Below are 21,988 nucleotides of genomic sequence, written 5' to 3'. Positions count from 1 at the left end.
TCATGGTTCCAGAAAGAAAGCTTGGCTGAGGCAAAAGCACGCTGCCCTGGAAACAGGCTGGCTGTTCATGGAAATGCACTGCTGAGGGAGCAGCCCCCCAGTGGGGTCACAGCTGAAACCCACGGGAGTGTGGAGGCTCTGGGCAGAGCCAGAGGGGGAGGATACACCCTGTTCTTACAACGTGGGGTGCAGAAAAGCTGGGGTGGGAGGGGAAGGGGTCCCGTGACTCTCTGGTCTCTTAGCTCAGCCAGCAAGGGTTGAAAAGGGTTAAAATCCTGGGCAGGAAAATGTTTGCCTGGGCTTGTTTTTCACCCAGCCCGAGTGTTGAGTGTCCGTTTATTGTGCTGGACCACGGAAAGTCTTCCTGGCTTTCCTGGCTGCTGGGAGCCGTGCAGGCTCTGGGGCTGTTGGCTGCTGCCCCTGTGTCACTCCGGAACGAGTGGGGTGACAGCTCCTCTCTGGAAGGCTGTGACATCCCATTCTGCTGGGAGGGAAGGGCTCAGCTCAGCCCAGGGGCTGCCAGTGCCCCAGCACAGTCCCCTCTGTCAGGTCACAGCCCTGCACGTGGCAGCCCCCGTTGTTTTTTGGGCTGGCCCACAGACCCCAGCAGCCCCCATGGAGACACTGCTGGGGAGCAGCCCCGTGGCTCCACTGCAGAGAGGTTTGGGGGTCTCTCCTTCACCCACCATCATGGCTTAATGTCAAACAGCTCCCACAGCCTTTCTTGGAAGGCTGTCAGACATCTCCTGCCCAGAGGAGGCGGGGAGAGGTGAGCCTTTCCGGGAACAGAGCTGATTCTGGTAAGCTCCTTTCTTCGAGACTGCCGGCGTGTGCAGACACGCTGGATGGAGAAGTGGGAAGAGGGGATGTGGAGACGTGCTGGCGTGGGGCCCAGGGGCTGGCTCTGTGGCAGATGGGGACTCACAGCACCCCAGGCAAAGGGCTGGGGCAGGACCTGGCTGTTCCTGCCAGGGAAACCCTTCCAGGACATGAGGATGCCTTGCACTGGCACTGGCTGCTCTTGCTGACATGGGAAGGAGGAAGAGAAGGAGTAATCTGCAAATAGGGGGGCTGCTGCCAATAGGCACAAGCCTCATCCTCTCCCACAGCACTGGCAGCAGGCGCTGGCCTGGCCTCAGGCTCTGGCAGAGGTGAAATAGCAGAGCCATGGCACTTTGCTGCTCCCCACCTTCTGTCCAATCCACAGAGGCTCCGGAAAAATCTTTTTCCAGGAAGCAAAGGAGGGGAGAGCCCCCTTCATCACGCTGGCACAGCCACCCCTGTGCCAAGGGAGAGTCTGGCAGCTGCTCCAGCAGCAGCCATGGTCTCCTGTGGCACATGGAGATTTCTGTCTTGCCCTCCTGACCACTGTTGCTGCCCCTCTCACCTGCAGGGCCGTGGCAGGAGACTGCCCTTCCATGGATCATGCAATCACAGGACAGTTTGGGCTGGAAGAGATCTTTAAATGCCATTTGGTCCAACAGCCCCTGCCATGGGCAGAGACACCTTCCACTATCCCAGGCTGATCAGAGCCCCATCCAACCCGGCCTTGAACAATTCCAGGGATAGGCCAGCCACAGCTTCTCTGGATAATCTGTGCCAGGGCCTTGCCACACATGTAGGGAAGAATTTATTCCAGATATCCAATCTAACCCTGTTTCTGTCAGTTTGAAGCCATCTTGCCTTTTCCTGTCATTCCATGCCCTTGTCCAAAGTCCCTCTCCAGCTCTCTTGTAGTCCCATTAGCACTGGAATGGCTCTAAAGTGTTCCTGGAACCTTCTCCAGGCTCAACAACCCCAGCTGTCTCAGTCTGTCTCCACAGCAGAAGTGCTCCAGCCCTCAGAGCATCTTGGTGGTGTCTAGACATGCTCCAGCAGCTCCACATTCCTCCTGGGGCCCCAGAGCTGGGGGACAGATCCTCTGTCTGTCCTCCATCGTGCCAGCTTTGTGGAACTGTTCCCTTCATGCCCTGCAGCTACACAGAAGGATTGGGACATCAGGATGTCTCCCCAGCTCTGTAGGGACTTGGGCAGGAGCCAAGGGCTTGATGAGTTCAGGGGAGCCTGCTCTGGTACTGCCCCTTCATGCTCCTCCTCAGCTGAAATCTGCCCAGGTTTTACCTCTGCCATGCAGGAACCTTTCTCAGGAGCTCCCCATCCCCTTTCCTAGGAAGGAGCTTGCTCCCATGGCTGCCTTGCTCTGTGGGAGGCATTTGACCCTTCCCTGTTTAGAAAGAGCATAACCATGGTGTGCACTGAAGAGCTCCATGTTTGTTTCTTTGAACACAATATTTTCAAACAACTTGAGTCTTGTTTGTTGCAGCAGACACAGCAGCTCTTGGCAGCCTCCATGGGACAGGAACAGGACAAGTTTTCCTCAGTTCAGGCTGCACCAGCTGCCAAGGAGAGGCAGCAATTCCCACTGCAGTTGTGCACCTTGCCCTGCAGTGTCCCACTGGGATCAGCCAGCAGTTTGCAGCTCGGGTGTGATGCTGCCAGGGAAGAGCTGCATCCCACAGCCTGGCTGCCTTGGGATGCTGACTGGTAGCTGTGGAAAACACAGAGCATCAGCACTTTGCACTGTGTGCTGGGCTTCAAATTGGTTCTCATTTATGGAGAAGGAGGAAGCCATTGTGTTCAGAGAAGTGAAAGCCAGTGTGATGTTCTCTACTACTTTTGAAAACACTTTCTACGTGAAGCAGTTCCCTTAAAACACAACCCCCAGTATGGTCAGTACTTCCAAAATTGGAGTTTTCCGTCCCCTGTGGAGACACTGGCTGCAGACAGATCCAGACATCTGCTTTTCATTTCCTGCTTTGTTCTTAAATGTGAGAAAATACGAAATCATGTGGTGCCTTTCTTGATCCCCTGCCATTTATTTCTCTCCTTTATTACAGTAATGGCTCAAGAGCCCTACATGAACCACAGAGGCTTCTCCAAAGGGCATCTCCAAAGCAAGAGGCCCCATTTGGCTCTAAGGAATCTTCTCCTGAGTTTGGCAAGGATATCCTTGGCCAGGAGAGAGGGGCTGGTGGGTTGGTTTGTGTCAGAGCAGTGGCTGAGCTGCCAACACCACTGAGGAGAGGTGGGTTAGTGTGAGCATGAGCTGCCACGAGCAGCTGGGAGCTTTGTCAGGGGAGAGAGAATCCCATCCTATGCCCAGAGCTGGAGATGTGTCAGTGTGTCTCCCTTGCAGCACCAACCCTGGCTGGGCTGTCCCAAAACCTGAATGTTCCTGCTGCCTCCATCCAGCAAGGCCCTGGGATGGAGGACAATGCTTGGGCAGACAAGGATGCTGTCAGTACCTGCTCCCAGGCCCTGCTCTAGTGTCACCAGCTCCTGAGCCTGGGGACCTCCTGAACATGCTTCCCATTAAGTGGAAATTCCCATGAAGTGGAAAATCAACATTCTCTTCTGATCCACTCTGGCATCTTTCTTTCACAGGCTCCTAGCTCTCACTTACTTTCCCTTTTAATTCTCAGTCTTGACCTTATTTCAAGGAATACAAATCTACTGTAACAAACAATTCTTTCACAAGGAACCAAACAGCAAACACTTACAGGAGGGAAACTCCCCGTAGGAGGTGGGGAGGTGTTCTGGGACCATTTCCTGTTTGTTTAGGACACCGCCCACATTCTCTTTATATGTTGTTTTGCATATAAAGCTCTGCACATTCAAGGTGCTTCTGCCTTCACGAGCAATTCCTGAGGCATTAATCACAGATTCCCTCCACCTGTGGGGACCTTGACCCTGTGCACAGCTCAAGTTTGTTGTGAACAGCTCTGGTGGGTGGGGAATGCTGGAGCTGCTTTCAGGTCTCTCCTGGGTGAGATAGGATCTGGCACTTTGACCCGTGCTATATGTGGTTTGGAACAATGAAGGAGTTCCTGGCTAAGGGCTGCAGCAATCAAAGGTTAGGGAATTACATCAGACCAAGCTTCTGAGTGTGCCTGGTGCCTGTCACCAATGTCCCCAGCAGACCTTGTTCTCCTTTTGTTCTGCATCAAACCCAGTGTTTAGGTAGCAGAGCATCTGTCCTGCTACAAAAATTACTTTAGAGCAGAGCAGGGGCTGGAGGCAGAGAGCCCAGCCTCCAGCACGGACACTGAACTGACTGGTGTGACATCCTTTGGTGGGTGCTGAGGGCACACCTGGGGCAGTGCTGGAAGGCACAGAGCTTGCAGGAACCCCTGGTGGTGCCAGTGTCCACTGTGTGTCCCTCTGCCCACACTGCATGGCAGGAGAACGGGTGAATGTTTGTGGATGCTTTGCCTCGTCCATGTTTCTTACTGCAGTTACATACAGGGGGAAAAACCAACCCTCTTCCTGTTATCTACTGCTTTTCTTTGGGGTGCAAAGGGTTGCCTCAAAAAATCTCCCAAAAAGGAAATGGGAACAGGCTGGGATAAGCTGGCCCTGGTTCTCAGTTACTCAGTTTTTCTGCTCTTGGTTTCCCCAAAGGCTTGGAAGTTCCTGGCTCGCAGGGTTGAACACTCCATCACTTGGATGCTGTGATTCTTCTGGGATTGCTCATGTAGGAGCTCACCTGCCTGCCTGCACTCATCACAATTTCATCTACAGGTCCAGATCTGCACTGAAAAACAACCTGCTAATCCTGGAAACTAAAATTTTCCTTCAGTGAAACAAATCAAATTAAGAAAGCAAGTGCCCAGGCAATTCCTGCTGTAACTAAACCTAAAATCTGTTGAATCTGAAGAGAAGTCCTGAGATCTTTCACTGTCATGTGAGAATCCATAAAATCAGAGTGTTTTGGGAACACTCTGTCTCTGCTGCCTCAGAGACAGCAGAACTGTGATTAGAGTTAAGGGGCCTGCCTTTTGCAGCTTTCCCAAAACCCTCTGATTTTAAGGATTCCCACATGTCAGAGTTACAAAATGTCTGTGGTTGACCACTAGTTGTATCAGAAATATCTCCTGGAATACATCAGATCCTCTGACTTTAGGCTCCTCAATGCTGCAAGGGTCTGGTGTGAGGAGCAGATGTGGGATGGGATGGGATGGGATGGGATGGGATGGGATGGGATGGGATGGGATGGGATGGGATGGGATGGGATGGGATGGGATGGGAAGTGGGTTGGCAGTGATGGTGCCAGTTTTCTGCCAACTGCAGCCCAGGTTTGTCACTGCTCACTGGAGCTGCCTGCTCCCATTGGAGGCAGTTGCTGTGCCTCTGTGTCCTGCCTTTGGTGGGAAATACAGGGCTTGGTGGTGGCTCAGGCCCTCGCTGCTGCCAGCCCTTGGTGGCTCGTGGTGTCCCACAAAGCTGCACTGAGGCTGTAGCTGCCCTCCACACTCCTGCTGTGGAATTTCTTGTGCAGATGTCACCTCCAAATCCAGCTGCTGAGCTCACAGGGAGCAAATGGAGATGTCCAAAAATGACCTAGAGGAGTCCTCTGCCAGGTAAAAGACCTCCAGCCCAGCCTGCAGAGGAGCAGCAGCTGCCAGAGAGCAGTTTGTGCCTTAAAACAACAACACCTATGGCAAGTTATGCCTTTGGCAAACAAAGCACTCCCACTTAGCTGAATGTCAGAGCCCTTCCTCAGTTTTACCTATCTCTGGCAGCAAACCCTTTGCAGAAAAGGCAGAACCTGTTCCTTCAGGGGGGATGTGAGCACATGTAGGCTGTGCCATCACTTCCAACAGCCGAGGTGCCCAATGGCTTCAGGCAATGCTGTTTCCTGGGACAAAAGTTTCCTGTGGGCCTTGAGAAAACACCATTTGGGGAAGGGCCAGAAAACATCCCAACAAACTCAGCATGTTCTGTTCTTGCTAGAGCAAACAGACTATTTCAAGCCTTAAATTTTATTTCATTTCCTTGAAATGGCCTCTTTCTTCTAATACAATAAAACAAAAACTGAAGTTGCAGGCTGGGATTTTCACCAAATGCAATATATGGAAACCAGGGGGTTTTCGCTTTTGAAAAATAAAATCCCAACTGGAATTTCCCACTGCACAGAGATGCCAGATTTCCACCAGCCTAAGAAAACTTCAGCCTAAAAGATTTATTTTCCAAGGCAGTCACAGACCCAGTCTGGAGCTTATCTTCATCTTTCAGTTGAGGGAATTGTTAGGGGAAAACTGTTCTGTCTCCTGGGAGCGGAGATGAAAGAGAAAGGAAAGGTGCAGGATGTGGCTGCAGTGCTGGTACATCCGCCCCTGACTGTCACTGGGGCTGGCACTGGGAAGCCCTGACACAGCCTGGTGGTTCCTGCAGAGCTGGGGCTCTCCTGTTCCTGGGGGTCTCCTGCTCCCAGCAGCAGCAACACCCCGATGTCTGAGCCCCGTGTTCATGGAAAATCAGGCAGCAGCAACACCCCGATGTCTGAGCCGCCGTGTCCATGGAAAATCAGGCAGCAGCAAGACCCCGATGTCTGAGCCCCGTGTTCATGGAAAATCAGGCTGTCCTAGCGAGCACACACTGCAGACAGCACGGCCAGGGCACAGGAGCTGCCTGCAGAGCCACCGGGTCCCTGCTCATCCCTCTCCTTGTCTTTGGTGATGCTCCTTTGAGGCAGCCTGGCCTGAGATCAAAGTGCAGCTGATGAACTCACGATCCTGATTAGCAAATTCCGTCTCTTTTGGCCTAATGACTGCTCTTGTAAGATGGCTGCCAAAAAGGAAAGGAATAACTGCTTTGGCATTTTGGGTAATTAATGAGCTTACTGAGCAGCGGGGAGCTGCAGTTGGAGGTGGGGAGCGCTTTCCCAGCCTAAGGACAGTGACGCTTTGGTGGGAGAGGAGGAGGGAGCAGCCGATCTCTGCAAGTCCCTGCCTGAATAATTTGCCAAGCAGTCTGGGCTGCTGTGCGTGCTTTGGGAAAAGCTGGTGTGAGTACATCTGGGGAATTCCAGGAGCCATCCCATTGCCTCCGCTATTCCCTGCCCTCCCCCTGTTCCCTCCTCCTCCTGGCGTCACCCTTGGACACGTGAATAACAACTAAAGCTCTGTCTCGGGGCTTCACAATTCCGAATGAGCGGCAGCGTCTGTGTTGCTCCAGGGGATGCGATAAGCAGCCGGGAGTGGGAAATACAGCCGGGAATCCCTGCCTGCCTGCCTTTCCTCCTGCCCACCACGGGAACATGAAGGCTGCCTATCTCCAGATGCTGCTGTGGGCCCTGTACCTGGTGGTGACCCTGGCTGGAGGTGAGAGCCAGCTCCGCTCGTCCCCACCCTGCCCGGGGACAGCCGGGCTCGGGGGGATGGCCATGGGGCCGGGAAGGGGGCGGTGGCACTGATCAGGCTGCAGGGACCTGTGCGGGAGGGACGCAGGGGATCTCAGGGCAGGATCAGGCTGGGTTTGGGAAGCGATGGGAGGGGGGGGGGGGGGTGAAGCCAATAAATGGCCGCAATCCCGGCAGCAGGGACATCCGAGAGCCCCGAGATGGCTTCTGTCACACGGGAGGGCAGATGGGGAGAGCGACGGAGACGCTTCCCGATAACATCTGTTCGGAAAAAAAGCATGATGCGCTTCTCGTCCCCCTTTTTTCACGTGCCTGGGGACGTGGCAGGAAGGCTGCAGCCTCACCAAGGATGGGTGGGGGTCTGAGGAGACGACACCGTGTGCTGCAGGTGCCGGTGCTGCCGTCCCTGTGAGGCAGGGGGGTGTCACTGTCACTGCTGTCACACACTGCAGTGTGTGTGTGTGAGGGAGCCTCTCCTGCCCTCAGGACAGAGATCTCTACGGGCAGTGTGTGAGGGGAACCTCTCCTGCCCTCAGGACAGAGATCTCTACGGGCAGTGTGTGAGGGGAGCCGCTCTCCTGTTCGGATAAAGATCTCTGCGGGCTCCGGGCCGTGCTGGGCCGGCTCTGCCGGGGCCGGGCTCGCTGCCGTGGCTGTGGCACAGCTCAGTGCTCGCCACCCTTCAGCAGGGCGGTGCTGGGCTGCCCCGCAGGCTCCCAGCACGGCAGGCAAGTCTGGACTGTGTCCGGAGCCACGGGGTGATTGTTCCCAAAGAGCCCCTGAGATCCGTGTCCTGCTGCCAGACCACGGGAGGAGTGAGGATGACACGGGCAGGTGGGGATGGAGCTCCCCCTCAGCACAGGTTCTGCAGCGCTGGCCCGAGAAAGGTGGACAGCAGGGACACCAGGCAGGGACACCAGGCAGCTCACCCTGCCCTGGGGACCCGCTGCCTGCTCGGCACTGCCTGACTCTGCTCACCCTTTCCCCTAAATGAGGACACAGGGCTGGCCCTGCTGAAGGCCTGGTGGAGCTCCCTGGAGGAGCTCCTTTGGGGGAACTGTGCTGAAAAGCAGGTGCCAATGGCTCCTAAGAGCAGCGGTCCTGGGCCGAAAAACTCCCAGATCCCTTTGGCAAAGACTCAGATGCTGCTCAGGGAAGCAGGGTGTGTGCCCCAGAGGAGAGCTCCATGCTCCTGGGGCACCCCTCTGTCCTGGGAAGGCTTTCCAAGCTCCTCCACTCTGGGAGAAACCTACCAGGAGCTCAGCCAAATGGAAACCGTTTGCATTGGTGCCAATAATTGTAAAATCAGTTCAGGGTTCTCATAGGAACAGGGACTGCTCCCCACCATGCAGGGGACCGTGTGGCCCTCTTGTCCCTGTGCCTGTTTTGTTGAACTGTGCTCTGAAAGTAGAGGCCACCAGCTGAATATCCTCTGGCTAATGAGAGTTGATTGGCAAGTCAGCCGCCCTGAATTCCCAGCAGGGAATTCTTGACCCTAAAATGCCACAGAATACATTATTGTGTGAAAAAAGTTTTGCTTTAACTTGACTTGACTGAGAGTTGGAAATGGGCTTCTGTAGAGAGGCCACAGGAGTGTTTGCTTGGGATTTCTTTGCAATCATTTCCCCAGTAAATTATTCAAATGATTCAGAGTGCTCTTGCATTGATGCTCATTCTTGTACCTGGTACCTGGATCATTCCTAACTGAAATGCATAAAATTCGCCACATTCCCTTGGGAATCGGGGGCAACATTTTGTAAGAGATAGCTTGATTGAAACCAGATGCCAGTTCCTTTCTTCACAGAGGCTCCAGATAAATCAGGGATTGTTTTTGTAAATCCTGCCCCCAGGGATATCAGGAACAAGTTGTCAGGATGTGTTGTGCAAGTGCCTTTTGTGGGAGGCTGGAGGTGGATGAATGGCCCCAGTGGTGTGACTGGCCCTGCCCCTTGAAGGGGTCAAGGGGGGGTGTTATTTTTACACTTTGCAAACTGAAAACTGTGTTTTCTGCTGGAGGTCGAAAAGATGTGTTTGGGAAGCTGGGCTGCTGAGATACCTGTGGGACTGAAGCATCATTGCCAAAAGGTTCTTGCCCTGCACCCTTTCTCTGAGCCCAGGTGATGCTCAGAGGCCCTGGGAGCAGAGAGGCAGGGTGCCCACCTGGAGGGGAGGTCCCACAGAGATAAGACTGATAAGGAGAGAGCAGAGCACCCTGTCCACTGGTGAGGCTTGCAGCAGGTCTTTGGAGAATGAAGAAATGCATTTTCTGGGCATTGTGCTGAGACCAGTCCTCCTGGTAGCCAAAGGGGAAAGGACCTGCAGGTCCAGGGGCTTGCACATCCTACAGGACAAGCTGAAATGCTGTCCCAAAAGCCCACAGATTTCACAGTGCTTTTTTTCCCCCTCAGTTTTCTGGGTATCTTATTGCATGTGTGGGGGCTACAAGCAAATTTGGCTTTGTGGTCATCAGGATCTGTCTTCATCTCAGTTCAGCAGGGATTGGAAACTTTCATGGCTTTGGACTCTTCCCTGGAAAAGGGAGACATTTAGCAGTGCTGGTTTATAGATAAAAGCCAACACTTAATGAATTGAAATTTTTATTTCAGGGCAACCCAAAGCATATGTGACGTGTCCAGAAGATTGCAGAAATCCTTCAAAGAAATTTATACCAGAGAGGCTGATCAGGAGGTTCTACGAGACTGACTCTAGATGTAAACTAAATGTCATCATGTAAGTGCTGCCCCACTTCCAAGTGGGATCAGGGTTAAATGGGTGGGGAAAGGGACTGGGATATGTACCTGGAAGGACAGGGCAGAGGAATGCTGTGGGGAGAGAGCTCATGTGTTCCTCTGAAAGCAGATATTTGTCTGAAGACAGATTCAGACTTGTGAGCTTGTCTGGAAATGAGAAAAGCTCCATTTCTTTCCTTTGGGATAATTGCTGTTTTGTGTTTATGCTGAAGTTCATGCACCATTGACACCATTTTATTGCAGCCCAGGGGGTGGCTCCAAAGTGAAGCTGCTGGGTTGACCTTGGAAGTCTCACAACACCCAGTAAAAGTAAACCTGAGAGCTTTTCCTTCATACTTGTGTGTCCTGGGGCAGCTGGTGCCTGTGGAGCTTTCTGTGTCCAAGCAGGACAATGCTTCTGAAAGTGAAAAGCTTATTAGGGGAAAACCCTTCTCCCATGAGTCATGTTTAACTGCTCATTCAGTCAGATATCAGAGGCACCTGCCTGCCTTTCCTAAAATGAATCATCCAAACAACACTTGGTCTTTGTATCTACACACCTTCCCCACAGCTCCGATCGCCTGAACCAGTGTTTTCTTTATTCAATAAGTGATCCCTTTGTATTTTCAGATTTGTTACTGTGCAGGATAGGAAGATTTGTGTAGATTCAAATGCAGGCTGGGTGAAGAAGTTCCAAGACAAACTGAGCAGGAAAAATGCCACAGTGATGCCACCACGTGATGTCACCTCAGCAGAAGAGCCCGGCAGCATTGAGAGACACGTTGGTCTTCCAGAACTGCCTCCATCTCCAGCCACTGCTCCAGCTGGTTTCTTCCAAGGGACTGGAACAACACTCAGGGAGACAGAACATGCTCCTGCTGCCCCCACAGAGGTGTCCAGCAAGCCCCCCCTGGGCAGGCAGGAGCTCCCCCAGCTCCCTGCAGGATCCGTCCCAGTGACACAGGAGGAGGCTCTGCACCCTGGGGTCACTCCAGGAGCCAAGGGGGAGCCCTCAAATTCTCCTGTTACAGCAGATGTGGGCTCCAGGCAGCCCACCCCACGCCCCACTGGTCAGCACACAGCTTCTCCTAACTCCAATTCAGACCTGATGGCTGCTGCCACAGCATCAATCCAACCTGCACTGGCTGCCAATGGACCCCTGGACCCCACAGGAGCCAGAGCCAACACACCAGACACTGCTGCTAGCAGTTCTGGGTCAGATCTCCCCTCCACCTGGGACAGTATGAGGACCACAACAGTCACAGAGACAGCACCACAGAGTACTCCAGTGTCTACTCTGAGCTCCACCACTGCCACAGAAAAAGCTGCTTCTGTCCATGCCAACAGGCTTGTTGGTCCCTCTGCAGGGACAACAGCATTTGATCATTCATTGCCCATAGGGAAGCAAGAGCCTTCAGACACAGGAGTTTTTACTCACCAGGCACTGTCAAGCCAAGCCAGGGTGCAGATGATCACAGTCAGGCCAAACAATCTGCCCCTGCCCAGCTTCCTGTCAAAATCTCAAATGCACTTTGTCATCCCAGTTTCTGTGGTATGTGGACTGATGGTTAGCAGTGTTGCCCTTGTGTGGTTGTATCTGAAATTTGGAGTCAAACCAGAAGAAACATCCAGAGAAATGGTGCAGGGCTTGCTCTACCAGCAGGCAGGACCTCAAGACAATGCCTATCCAATGGAAGTAATATGAATGCTTCATACATGGACATTTCTGTTTGAGTGTTGCTCCAGAAAAGCTGTTCATGCTGAACTGGTGACCAGTAGGAAGCAAGCCTGGGAATAAAAATCACAGAGAAAATTGGTTTTCTGATAGAGCAGAATGCCCAATAATACATCTACTTCATCGTTGACCAATCACAGTGTTCAGGAAATAAGGGAGACACTTCTTTTCTACTGGCACTGTTCTGTACAAAGGCTGTGGCTGTTCTCTTGCTGTTGCTGGCTCTTTGCCAGCTGATGTGATTTCCCAAGTCACTCTTGGGAATTTTCTGTGGTTCATCGTGGCCCAGGCAAGAAGCCACTCACCCACCCACACTGCTGGACTTGGGCTCAGCCACCTTGAGCAATCTTAGCACCAAACCCACACAATTTGCACTTAAACTCTCTGCTGCTTCTTTCTTTGCACTTCAGGTCTCTGCTCTGCCTGACCAAGACTGAGCTGGTGCCAGCTGGGTGCTGGCTCTCCCTGGGCTGATGGAATTTACTCTCATCACTTTCTTTTGCTGGAGGCATGAGGGACAGCCCAGCTTTTCAGAAATATTTGACCAACACTGCATCTGATCAGGGGAATGAAGGTCAGTGCTACAGATTTTCTATTCAGAGAAGCTGGCAATCCACAGTCTGTCTCCTCCTTGAAATCAAGCCCTTCCTTTTAGCAGCTCTGGGTATTTCTTCTTGCAGATGAATTCTGAGAGCTGGTTCTTGGCAAATCAATGCAATAAATCCCTTCTGCCAGCTGATGCACCTTGTGCCCAGCTGCATCCATCACCAGGGCAGGAAAATGCTGATGAATCTTCACAAATGGGAGAAATCAAGAAGCCAGCCAATAATTTTGCTATTCCTGTGTTATCATTGGAACATTTTTGCTCTTCTCTGCAAGCACAAAACCCAGGAAATGTGGAGCTAAAGGCAATTCTGGATGTAGTCATGAAAAAATTACCACAGCAGACATTCTTTTGATCCCATTTTCTCTCTAGAAATAAGCATATTTGCAGATCCACAAAAAAAAAAAAAAAAAAGCACAAAATGCCTGTTCATGGTCCTATACTGCAGCCACATTTCAGTTTTTCCATTTTGGATAGCACTGATCACCAGGCTATGAAAGCACTGTTACAGAACCAGGCTTTTTTAAACCCCAAATTGATTTTAACATATCCTGACAGTGCTGTACATAAGTCTTATGTTTTATCTGTGGTAAAGTCTTGAAAGCCCTTATTAAACTTTGACTCCAGGATAATTCTGCTGGAGTGTGCAAAGGCCTTCATGACGTGATGCTTTGTAAGTAGATACATATCAAGGGTCAGATCCCAACCAGCCTCAGGGGATCAGATCCCTAACTACAAATATGCATGCAGAAAGTAAAAGCAAGATCAGCAAGAAAAAAGCAAGAAAATGATAAGCAAGATGATAAAAAATGATGGGCCAGCTGTAAAGCAGAGCTTGAGGAATGAGACCTGTTACATCTGTTAGATTGCACCTTCAGGACATCCCTCCAGCCCTGCAGGGGGAGAGGACACACCACAGCTGTGCTTGCTCTCTGCCATCACACATCCCTCACTTCTGCACTTTGTTCTGCATTTTGAGGGATTCCTCTCCTTTGCAAGCACAGGATGCAATCAGATCTATTACAATGATTAATTTGGTGTGAAACCCTTCCTTGTGCAGCAGCTCAGCTGTGGAAATCGGGTTGGGGTTGATTTTCCTGGAGGGTAAATCAGGCCCTGCCAGTGCCACCTCCCCCTGCACCCACCTGTGCACAGCTGGAACACGTGAAGTGATGTACTGTGGCATTATTTTTATATGAAACACTAGAAATGTTATTTTTGTAAAAAGGGTTTTATAGCTTTTTGGATGTATGTAATGTCCTGTCTGAGCTGCTTGGAGTCGAGACCTTTGTGGCAGCCCTGGGAAACACTGTGCCTTGTCTGTTCTGTTGCTGGTCTGAGATGGTTTGTGCAAGTCCCTGGGGGCTGGATCAGTGCCCAGGCCCTCCAGCAAGCAGGGTGGACACTTGTGTGCTGCAGGGGAAGGGCTGGGGGATGGATGTGCACCAGGAGACCACTTGGAGTCCCCAGTCCTTGGCAGGACCCTGCTCCCAGCTCCACCACCAGCTCCCAGCTGCTGTGATCCCCCTGGAACTCATCAGGAGGAGATGCTCCTCATGGCTGGCCCTGTCCTTGTGCACTCCCTGCCCCTCTCCTGTCCCTTGGCTGCCTGCAGGCAGAGTGCTGGCACCCTCACAGGGGACAGGGGGACACTGCTGGCACCCTCACAGGGGACAGGGGGACACTGCTGCTCCTCTCTGCAGTCTGGGAGGGAGGGAGGATGGAGCCTGTGGGTGTCACCCATTTCTGGGGGTTAAATACCACTTGCTGTGGAGCACAGTGACTGTTACAAGCTGCAGTTTGTTTGTATATTGAGTGTGTGCATGAGATATGAGCTGTACATTTTTATAGAAATAAAAGTAATAAAGTCCTTATGTTAAAAACTTTCACCCTCAGGGGATTGAGCCTTGGGCTGGGTTTCCAAGCCTGGTCCCTGCAGAGATGAACACCTGTGACTGAGCACTGTGGAAAGCATTCCTGCATCACCAAGAGATGGCACAGCTGGCACAGCTGGATGTGGCCAGGCTATTGCTCCATCTGCTTTAGGGTTTGATCTTGCAGATGTTTGCAGGAAATATATTTCCTCACAGGGATTTGTGTCTCCCATCTTATAAAAGGCAATAAAGAAAACTGGACTTTGGCATTGTTTAAGCAAAGCTAAGGTCCAACAGTAGCTCAGAGACAGCAAACATTGTTCTGTAAGAAGGCAAGAGGGCAAGGGCTGAGACAGGAGCTCTCCCACCCCAGCCAGGGCTTGGGCTGCCCTTGTGTGCTGCTCTGGTGCTGGAGAGCTGGGAGGAGCAGCTCAATGAAAGAGTCAGTTCTCAGGGTTTGCCTGGAGTGGGGAGCTGGCAGGAGCAAGAGGGATGAGCACCTTCCCTACATTTCAGGAACTCTCATCCCAACCATCTCTCAGCCCCGTGCCCTTCCAGGTAGACACAGAAGTCAATGAAAGTTTCCTGCAGCTGAGTCACCAGGCCAGGAAGGTCACTTGGGGATAATGGAACTCTAAAAAATGAAAGCACTTTTGTTTTTTTAATTTCATTTCTCCTCTCCTGTGGAGAGAGCAAGAGGAAGGAAGGGGGCGATGCAATCCAGGCAGGCCTGACGGGATGAATCATTTCCAGTCATTTCCCCCAGGCAGAGCTGGCCCCAGCAGGGCTCTTGGGGCTGCTCCTCTGGAGATTTTGGCTGCCCCTGAGCACACACTCCCTGGCTTTGCTGGTGTTGGTGTGTGGCTGTGCAGGGAAGGGCCTTGTGCCAAGGTGTCCCTTCCCCTGGAGCTCCATGGGGGCCTCAGGGGTGGAGGTTGCTCCAGGGGATAACCAATGCCACGTCTGCTCTGCTCAGGGGGATGAGAGGTGCATGTCCTGCCTTGATGCTTCCCCTCAGCCCCCAGGAGATGGGGGGTCCATGCTCATGAAGGGCTCCCTCAGCCCTTACTAACCCTCGTGTTTCATTTCCAGCTCCACAGCATCTCCACCATGTCATAGCAGCTGTTTAGATTGACCTTGTGAGAAGTCGTCCCTGGGGCTCCTCGCAGGCTGACTGTCCCCACAGGATCCATCACAGGTCAGGCCTTGAGGGCACTAATTGGCCATCGTCATCCTGACCAGCCTCATCTGTGGGTGGGTTCACCCCCACAACACCTCCCAATCCTCTGCCCAAGCCTCAGGAGCCCCATCTAACTCAGGTTTGAGCTCTGCTGTGCTGTGAGTTGCTGCTCTGATGTCCTGGCTCTGATCAGCCCCTTGCACAGCCCTTGGGGCTCTGCTGGAGGTACCTTGGCTGGATGGAGCTCTGTCCCTGTCCCCATCTCCTGTTACTGCTGAGAAGATTCCCCCAACTTTCCCAAATGGATTCTGGGTTTGGTTCCTGACCTTGGTGTGCCTGGGGCACTGCTGGAGGCTCTGGGACCTGTGCTCAGACCCTGGGGGCTGTCACCTGCCTCTGCTGGGGCCACCCTTGGCTGCTGGCTTGTCCCTCCCTGTGCTCCCTGCAGCTGCACCTGCCAGGGACACAGCTCTGCCATTGTCTCCTGCAAGCTCTGACTGTTCCCAGGGCAGTGTGAGGTGAAGAAGAGGAGGTGCTGCCTCCATCCTCAGTGCTTTGGGCTCGGACTGATCACAGGCCTCAGCGTGGTTTCTTTCCTGTGAAATGTTGCACAAGAGCTCTCGTGCGGCCTCTGGAGCCACCAGCACCTTCACCCTGCTGGCTCAGCAAGGCAGGACAAACAGGGTGAACAGCCACGGCCCTGCTGGGCTTTGTGTTTGCTTGATCCCCCTTTTCATGAGAATTGTGTCCCTGCTGTGTCACTGCAAGGGCTGCTCTTGTTGCTGGAGTCCCCCTGGGTATCACAGAGGTTGTTGGGACCTCTTTGGTGACTGTCACAGGTGATGGAGGAAGGTTCATTTCTTGAGCCTTCAGAATTCACCCTGAAATTCTGCCACAAACCAAATCATTTAAAAAAGAAGGCAGATATAAGTGAGGTCACCCTCCAAGGAGGGATGAGATGTCACCTTGCTGACTCTGACCGTAACCCCACATAAACACACTTTCATTACAACATCTAGGTCCCTTAACATGTCTTGTTCATCACATTCATTAACTGCATTTATTTTTCTGATTGCTGGGGTTTTATTCTAATCAAACACTAAGGAGCAGATAAATTCATAACTTGTTCTAGTGCCATCTTGAAATTATCAGGGCTAACTCTGTTCAGAATTAAATCACTAAAAATTTGACTGGAATTGCTTCCATGCCCTATTTTTTTCTGTTATCTCAGCTTTGCTTTAAAAGCTGAGCTGAAGCATCTGTGTGCTGCTTGCCTAAACTCTAGGAGCTTTGAAAGGAGCTGAAGTTCTCATTAAGCTTCATTTCCCCTGATTGCTACTCCATACAGAAGCCTCTCCAGTGCAGAGTCTCCCTCACACTCTTCACTTAACCCTGAGGTAGTTGATTGACCTCATTGGATAGAAATGGAAAAATATCTCAATTTTAGTGTGTTTGGGGAAGCTGACATCAGATCTATTATCTCATCTTCCTTAGCCAGATAAGGCCACTTCCAGTTTCTGCTGCAGGTGCATTGACCCCTGCCTGTTCCTGGCTGTGTTTGTGAGGATTTCCTGCATGCCCACAGTGAATTTCTGCTCTGTCCCTGTGCCTGTGGAGGAGCTTGCCCAGTGAGTTAGTGCAGGCAGAGCCTGGGGAAGGGCTCCTGGAGGGCACAGAGCTTTTCTGAAGCTCTGTCTCCTGACTCCAGGCAGAGCTTCCTGCACAGGAAGATTTCAGATCAACAACTCACAGCACTTGGTGCTCCCCAGTGTCTGACTGTAGGAAGCAGACTTTGGAAGAGATTGTTATTTTTCTTATTTTAGAGTGTCTTTCCAGGCTGTAGGAGTTGCCAGGGCTGTTCCTGGAACCACAGGGATTTTGGGAAGGAAGCAGAGAATTTGGTTTGTGATTGTGTCCTGAGTCTATCAGGGCTTCCCCATGCAGAGCCTGGAGGGAGCACCCCAAAGGAATGGGAAGGAGCTTTGCAGGCAGAAAGGGATTAAAGAAGCCAGACAAGGATGTCTCATCTTGTAAATGGGAAAATCCAAAGTGACTGAGAAGAACAGAAGAAAGCAGGAAAAACTAATTCCAAAGCCTCCCACTGCCTCCTTGGGGACAAGTTTCAGGCCCTGGGTGATGCCCCTTGCTCCTGCCTTGCCCAGCTGCTCTTGCAGGGCCTCCCCAAGTGCAGGATGTCTGTGGTTGTTTTCAACCACCCACTGAGACCCCAAACCCAGCCTGGGGCTGCTCTGCCCAACTCCTCTGTCCCCACACTGGCAAAGGCTACATCTGATGTGTCCCCTCAGCCTCCCTCCTCCTGCAGAAAAACAATCTTCTGTTTATTTTTTTTGTAAACAAGCACATTCCTCAGAGTCTGTTTAAGTGAAAGAAAAACTTGGGCTGGCAGAGGTGCTTTCCAACACTTAACAAGGAATGCCTACACATCAGCCTTTCCCTTTCCAAAGTGAAAAGAAGAAACATCAAAAGTTCTCCAGGGAGTTGTGAATCATCTGATTTCCACAGACATGACTTCAAATCCTGAGAAAAGGGAAGCACAGCATCCTAGGCCAGGTCTTTGGCCAGAAAAAGAAACACAGCTCTGCAGGAGCTCCTGAAGGTCCATGCAGAGCTGTGGATCTTGAGCCTCCATTGGCAGGAAATGTGTCTGATGAAGCTGAGCATGGCCAGAGCTGTTCTCAGCACTGGGTGGTTTTTCCCCCAAATATTTCAAAATGCATCCAGGGATGACAGTCCCAGGCACAATGTCCTGCTCCAGAGAGTGGCTGGGGGTGCCAGTGTGAAGAAGGGCTTGAGGTGGCCCCTTGGGTAGTTCTCAGGGAGCAAGGGAGGACTGTGGTGCCAGGGGATCTGCATGGGATCCCCCTCCTCCCTGCACTCATCTGGAGTCTGGTTAAACAGAGGGAAAGGTGAAAAAAGCTGAGCATGAGCTGAGCATGACTGGTAAGGACCTGCAGAAGGGCTCCTTGGACCTTCAGAAGCTCTGAAGAAAGGGGAGCCGAGGACAAGGGGGGAGAGCTGTCCCCAGGTTAACACAGAGGGGCTGGCCCCTTTCACAGCTCCCTGCAGAGTCTGGGATGCCTCAAGGCTGTGGAGGGAGGAAGATGATGGAAACACACTCAGAACCTTTGAACAGTAAGTGTTCCATCCATTCCCCTCAGCCTGGTTGCTGACTCCTGCCCTGCCCTGAAGCTGGGGCTAAGCCAGCCCTGTCCACAAGGAAAGGCTTAGCTACACCCCCTTCTCTTATAAACAGTGATTTTTGGTGGAAAACTTGGGTTCTTCTCCATAGTACCAACATGGAATGTGACACAATTTCTGCCAGTATTTGCCAACTCGTCCCTTTCAGGCCACAGAGGGCTGGTGGCAGCAGTCACTGTGCTCTGTTTAATGCTTTCCAGGATTCACAAGCCATCCAGGCATCTCCAGCACATTTGTGTTGGCTCTGGGCTGAGTGACCTTGCATGGAACACCAAGTTTTGCATTTCCCATGGCTATGAATCCCCTCTCTGAAGGCCCAGGAGCTCTTGAGTGTACATCTGCAGGGGAGGATTTCACTTCCCTCATGACTTTCCCTGTGTGGGTGAAAACAGAAGCTGACACAATCTATTTAGCCTTCCAGGTATTGTCTGTCTGCAATCCCAATGACCCCATGTGACATGGAAATCCCCAGGGGCAAAGAAGGTGCAGGCTTTTCCTTTAATTGGGTCGAAGTCTATGGAAAAGAGAGAACTTGGAAAAGGGAAGGAGTAGAGAGGATAAATTGCAGCAGCTCCTTGCCTGAGCTCAGAGTTGAGCTCTCCCAAGGAGGCAGAGCAGCATCCTGCAAGGAAGAGCCCTCCCAGAGCCACCATGCTCACTGCAAGGACAGTCCTGCTGCTGGCTGGGCTCGTCACCCTCTTGCCATGCTCCCATGCAGGTAAAGCCCCTGGTGGGTCACTGCTGTGCTGGCCAGAGCAGAGCAGCAGCTCCTGGGGTGCAGGGAGGGATGAAGGCTGCTCCTGGGGCTGGGTTTGGCAGAGCTGTTGCAGGGCTGGGGGATCACCTGGAGCATCCTCCTGCCCCGGGAGGGCACCTGGGGCTCCTCATGGCAGCATTTGCAGAGCCTGGGGATGTTGTGTCCATCAGGCCTGTGCTGGGGAAGGTGCTGAGGGCAGGGCTGCCCCCGAGCCAGCCTCACTGTGCTCTTTGTTTTCTGCAGCCCCCTACACCCCAGCTGAGTGCTGCTTCGACTACGTCAAGGGCGTCCTGAGGCTGGACATCCTCCTGGACTTCAACTCCACTACCAGGGAATGTTATTTCCCAGCAATTGTGTAAGTCCTGGCAGCTTCCCTGCTGCTGTGCTGCCTCCCGGGCTGCCATGGGCTCAGTTCATCTGTTCCATGTGGGGACAGGACAGGGACAGGTCTGTGTAAGCTCTGTGATGTTCCAGCATGAGGAGGGGAGGTGTGACTGTCTGGGCACTTCTGCAAGGCCACTGCAGCTCCTGAGAGCTCTGCAGGGGCTCCGGAGGTGCTGGGCTGCAGGGTGAGCTGCTTGTAGGGCACCAAGAGCCCAGGGGCAGGCACAGGGACAAAGGGAAAGGAGCAAGGGTGCAGGGCAGGGAGGATGGTGTGGGCACAAGTGGAATCACAGATGTCATTCCTCACAAAGCTTCACCTTTAACCTTGGCAGGTTTGAGACCAAGAAAGGAGTCAAGGTCTGTGCAAACCCTGAGGAGAAGTGGGTTAAGAGAGCAGTTAAAGTGCTTCAAAAGAAGAAAGTTCGTGCTCCGTGATGTGGATTGGGTGCCCTGGTTCAGGCTCCCCAACATCTGCTGGGAAGGAAGATTTGCATCCCCTCTCAGAAGGGGTTCAGGATGTTCAGATCCTGGGAAAAGGCACCAGAGCCCTGAGCTGCACCCACAGCTGGGCACCAGCTCCTGGAATGCTGCTGGCCCAGCCTGCACCTGCCTGCTGTTCACAGCCACAAAATAAAGTTTATTTCATGTGATATTGAAGAGTTTGTTTGTATTTGTCCTTTCTTCTTCCAGTCCCACAACTGTGCTGCTGCCAGCAGCTGGGGCTGGCTCTTCCCACTGGGTCTCAGGGCAGGAAGGGAGGGGATGGATGGGATTTCAAGGGGACCCTAAAGGGGTCGGAGACCCCTCTGAGGGTTTTGGGTGCCAAACTGCCACCAGTTTCAGGCTGAGGGGTTTCAGCCTGTCCCATTTGCTGTCCTGTGGAGGGCACAGCCTGTCTGCCCCGTGTGCCCAGGCCTGGGGTGTCTCTGCTGGGCTGCAGAGGAAGGGATTCCCTGCAGAGCTCCCTGGGCACAAGGGACAGATAGGGGAGGCTGAATCACATGGGGGATTCCTGCAATATCCCCCTGGCAGGGGCCATGCAGAGCTCAGCACCGATCCCTGCCAGGGCTGTGGGAGGGGGAACAGAACTGCAAGGGCAGGAGTGAGGAAAGTCATGAGTTAAAGACAGTTTAATAAATGAAGCAGAACTGGCCCACAAGCCAAGCAAAATAAGGGATTAATTTTCTCCTTCTCATGGGTGGGAAAGTGCTTAACCATGGGGAGAGAGCAGGGCTCCCTCACGTGTAACAGTGACCTGGGAAGACATATTCTGCAAATGTGAATGTCCCCCTACTTCCTCCTCCTTTCCCTGTAACAGTTCACTACGGGGGAAAACAAAAGGAGAACCAACCAAGAAAAGAAACCTACCCAAAAAATTCCACCAAGTGATAAAGAAACCATCACTTGCACTGGCCCAGATGATGCTCAGGCACTCCCAGCTCCTGGGGAAGGGGATTTTGGCTGCAGCAGCAGCTCCAGGGATGCTCTCACAGCAGAGCTGAGGGGTGACCCTGACACGCTGCAAGTCTGGGACCTGGGGTGGAGAACTCTGGGGGCACCAGGAGAGGCTCCAGCCTGGGGAAGCCTCTTGAGCTGCTTGAACTGCTGCCTTTCCACTGCAGGAATCCTCAGCCACGGAGTCTCTGTTTGCTGGGCTTGGTGCCCTCTCCTGACAGGGCCTCGGATGCAGAACAGACCCCGGGGCTCTGGGCGGGGACACCGGCATTTATCACCGGCAAACTGTTCATGCTCTCTGTCAAGTATTAACTTTTGTGATTATCCACTCAAAAAGGCATTTTATGAGTCAGAGAATATTTCCCACCTCTATGATGATTTTTGGTTTTTTTTTTTTTTTGGTCCATGCCTATCCATTTCAATTTCTAAAGCAGGGGTTTTGCTCAGAAAATTTGTATTCAGTTATTAACTACAGTGAGGTTGGACACCCATAAAATCCTCTGCAGGGTCTGTAGCCCCTCTTCTCTCCACTTGCCTTTGCATTTGCACCTGGGCATGGCTCAGAGGGTGCTGGGAATGGCCCAGGAGCTGCAGAGGAGCCTGCAGAGGACTGAAGCCAGACCCAAAGGTCCATTGCTGGGGCAGGGAGGGAAGCCCAGTCCTCCAGAGCCTTGTGGGGCCTTTCCAGGCCTTCAAACATCCAACATGCACCGATTTTCTCCATGAAAGACAGAGTGGAGGCATCTACTGATGCTTCCTCTGGAGAGGAATAAATAGGGAAAGGAGGACCACCTGTGTGCCTCAGACAAGCCTGGAAAGGGAGCTCAGGGCTGGCACATGAGGTTTTCTG

The 21,988-nt window shown here is 52.5% G+C and overlaps 3 protein-coding genes across 3 annotated transcripts in view; 2 read left to right on the top strand and 1 right to left on the bottom strand.

Moving 5' to 3' along the window:
- The first annotated feature begins 6,594 nt into the window (after positions 1-6,594).
- LOC102072725 (uncharacterized) lies at positions 6,595-12,691 on the top strand. Its single transcript, XM_005489894.4, has 3 exons — positions 6,595-7,163; positions 9,808-9,931; positions 10,561-12,691. Exons 1-3 carry the CDS (start codon positions 7,100-7,102, stop codon positions 11,633-11,635), a joined length of 1,263 nt encoding a protein of 420 aa, XP_005489951.2. The 5' UTR covers positions 6,595-7,099; the 3' UTR covers positions 11,636-12,691.
- Positions 12,692-13,499: 808 nt separating this feature from the next.
- Positions 13,500-21,988, bottom strand: part of RANBP10 (RAN binding protein 10) — a 75,674-nt gene continuing 67,185 nt past the window's right edge. Inside the window, exon 15 of the mRNA XM_005489897.4 lies at positions 13,500-18,916. The gene's annotated coding sequence lies outside the window, so the exon portion shown is untranslated. The remainder of the gene's footprint in view (positions 18,917-21,988) is intronic.
- Positions 18,901-20,357, top strand: LOC102072895 (C-C motif chemokine 4-like). Its single transcript, XM_005489895.4, has 3 exons — positions 18,901-19,260; positions 19,543-19,654; positions 20,016-20,357. Exons 1-3 carry the CDS (start codon positions 19,194-19,196, stop codon positions 20,116-20,118), a joined length of 282 nt encoding a protein of 93 aa, XP_005489952.1. The 5' UTR covers positions 18,901-19,193; the 3' UTR covers positions 20,119-20,357.

The sequence above is a fragment of the Zonotrichia albicollis genome, chromosome 13 (assembly GCF_047830755.1).
Source record: "Zonotrichia albicollis isolate bZonAlb1 chromosome 13, bZonAlb1.hap1, whole genome shotgun sequence".
NCBI classification, from domain to species: domain Eukaryota; kingdom Metazoa; phylum Chordata; class Aves; order Passeriformes; family Passerellidae; genus Zonotrichia; species Zonotrichia albicollis.
This window is presented reverse-complemented; position numbering and strand designations above follow the sequence as displayed.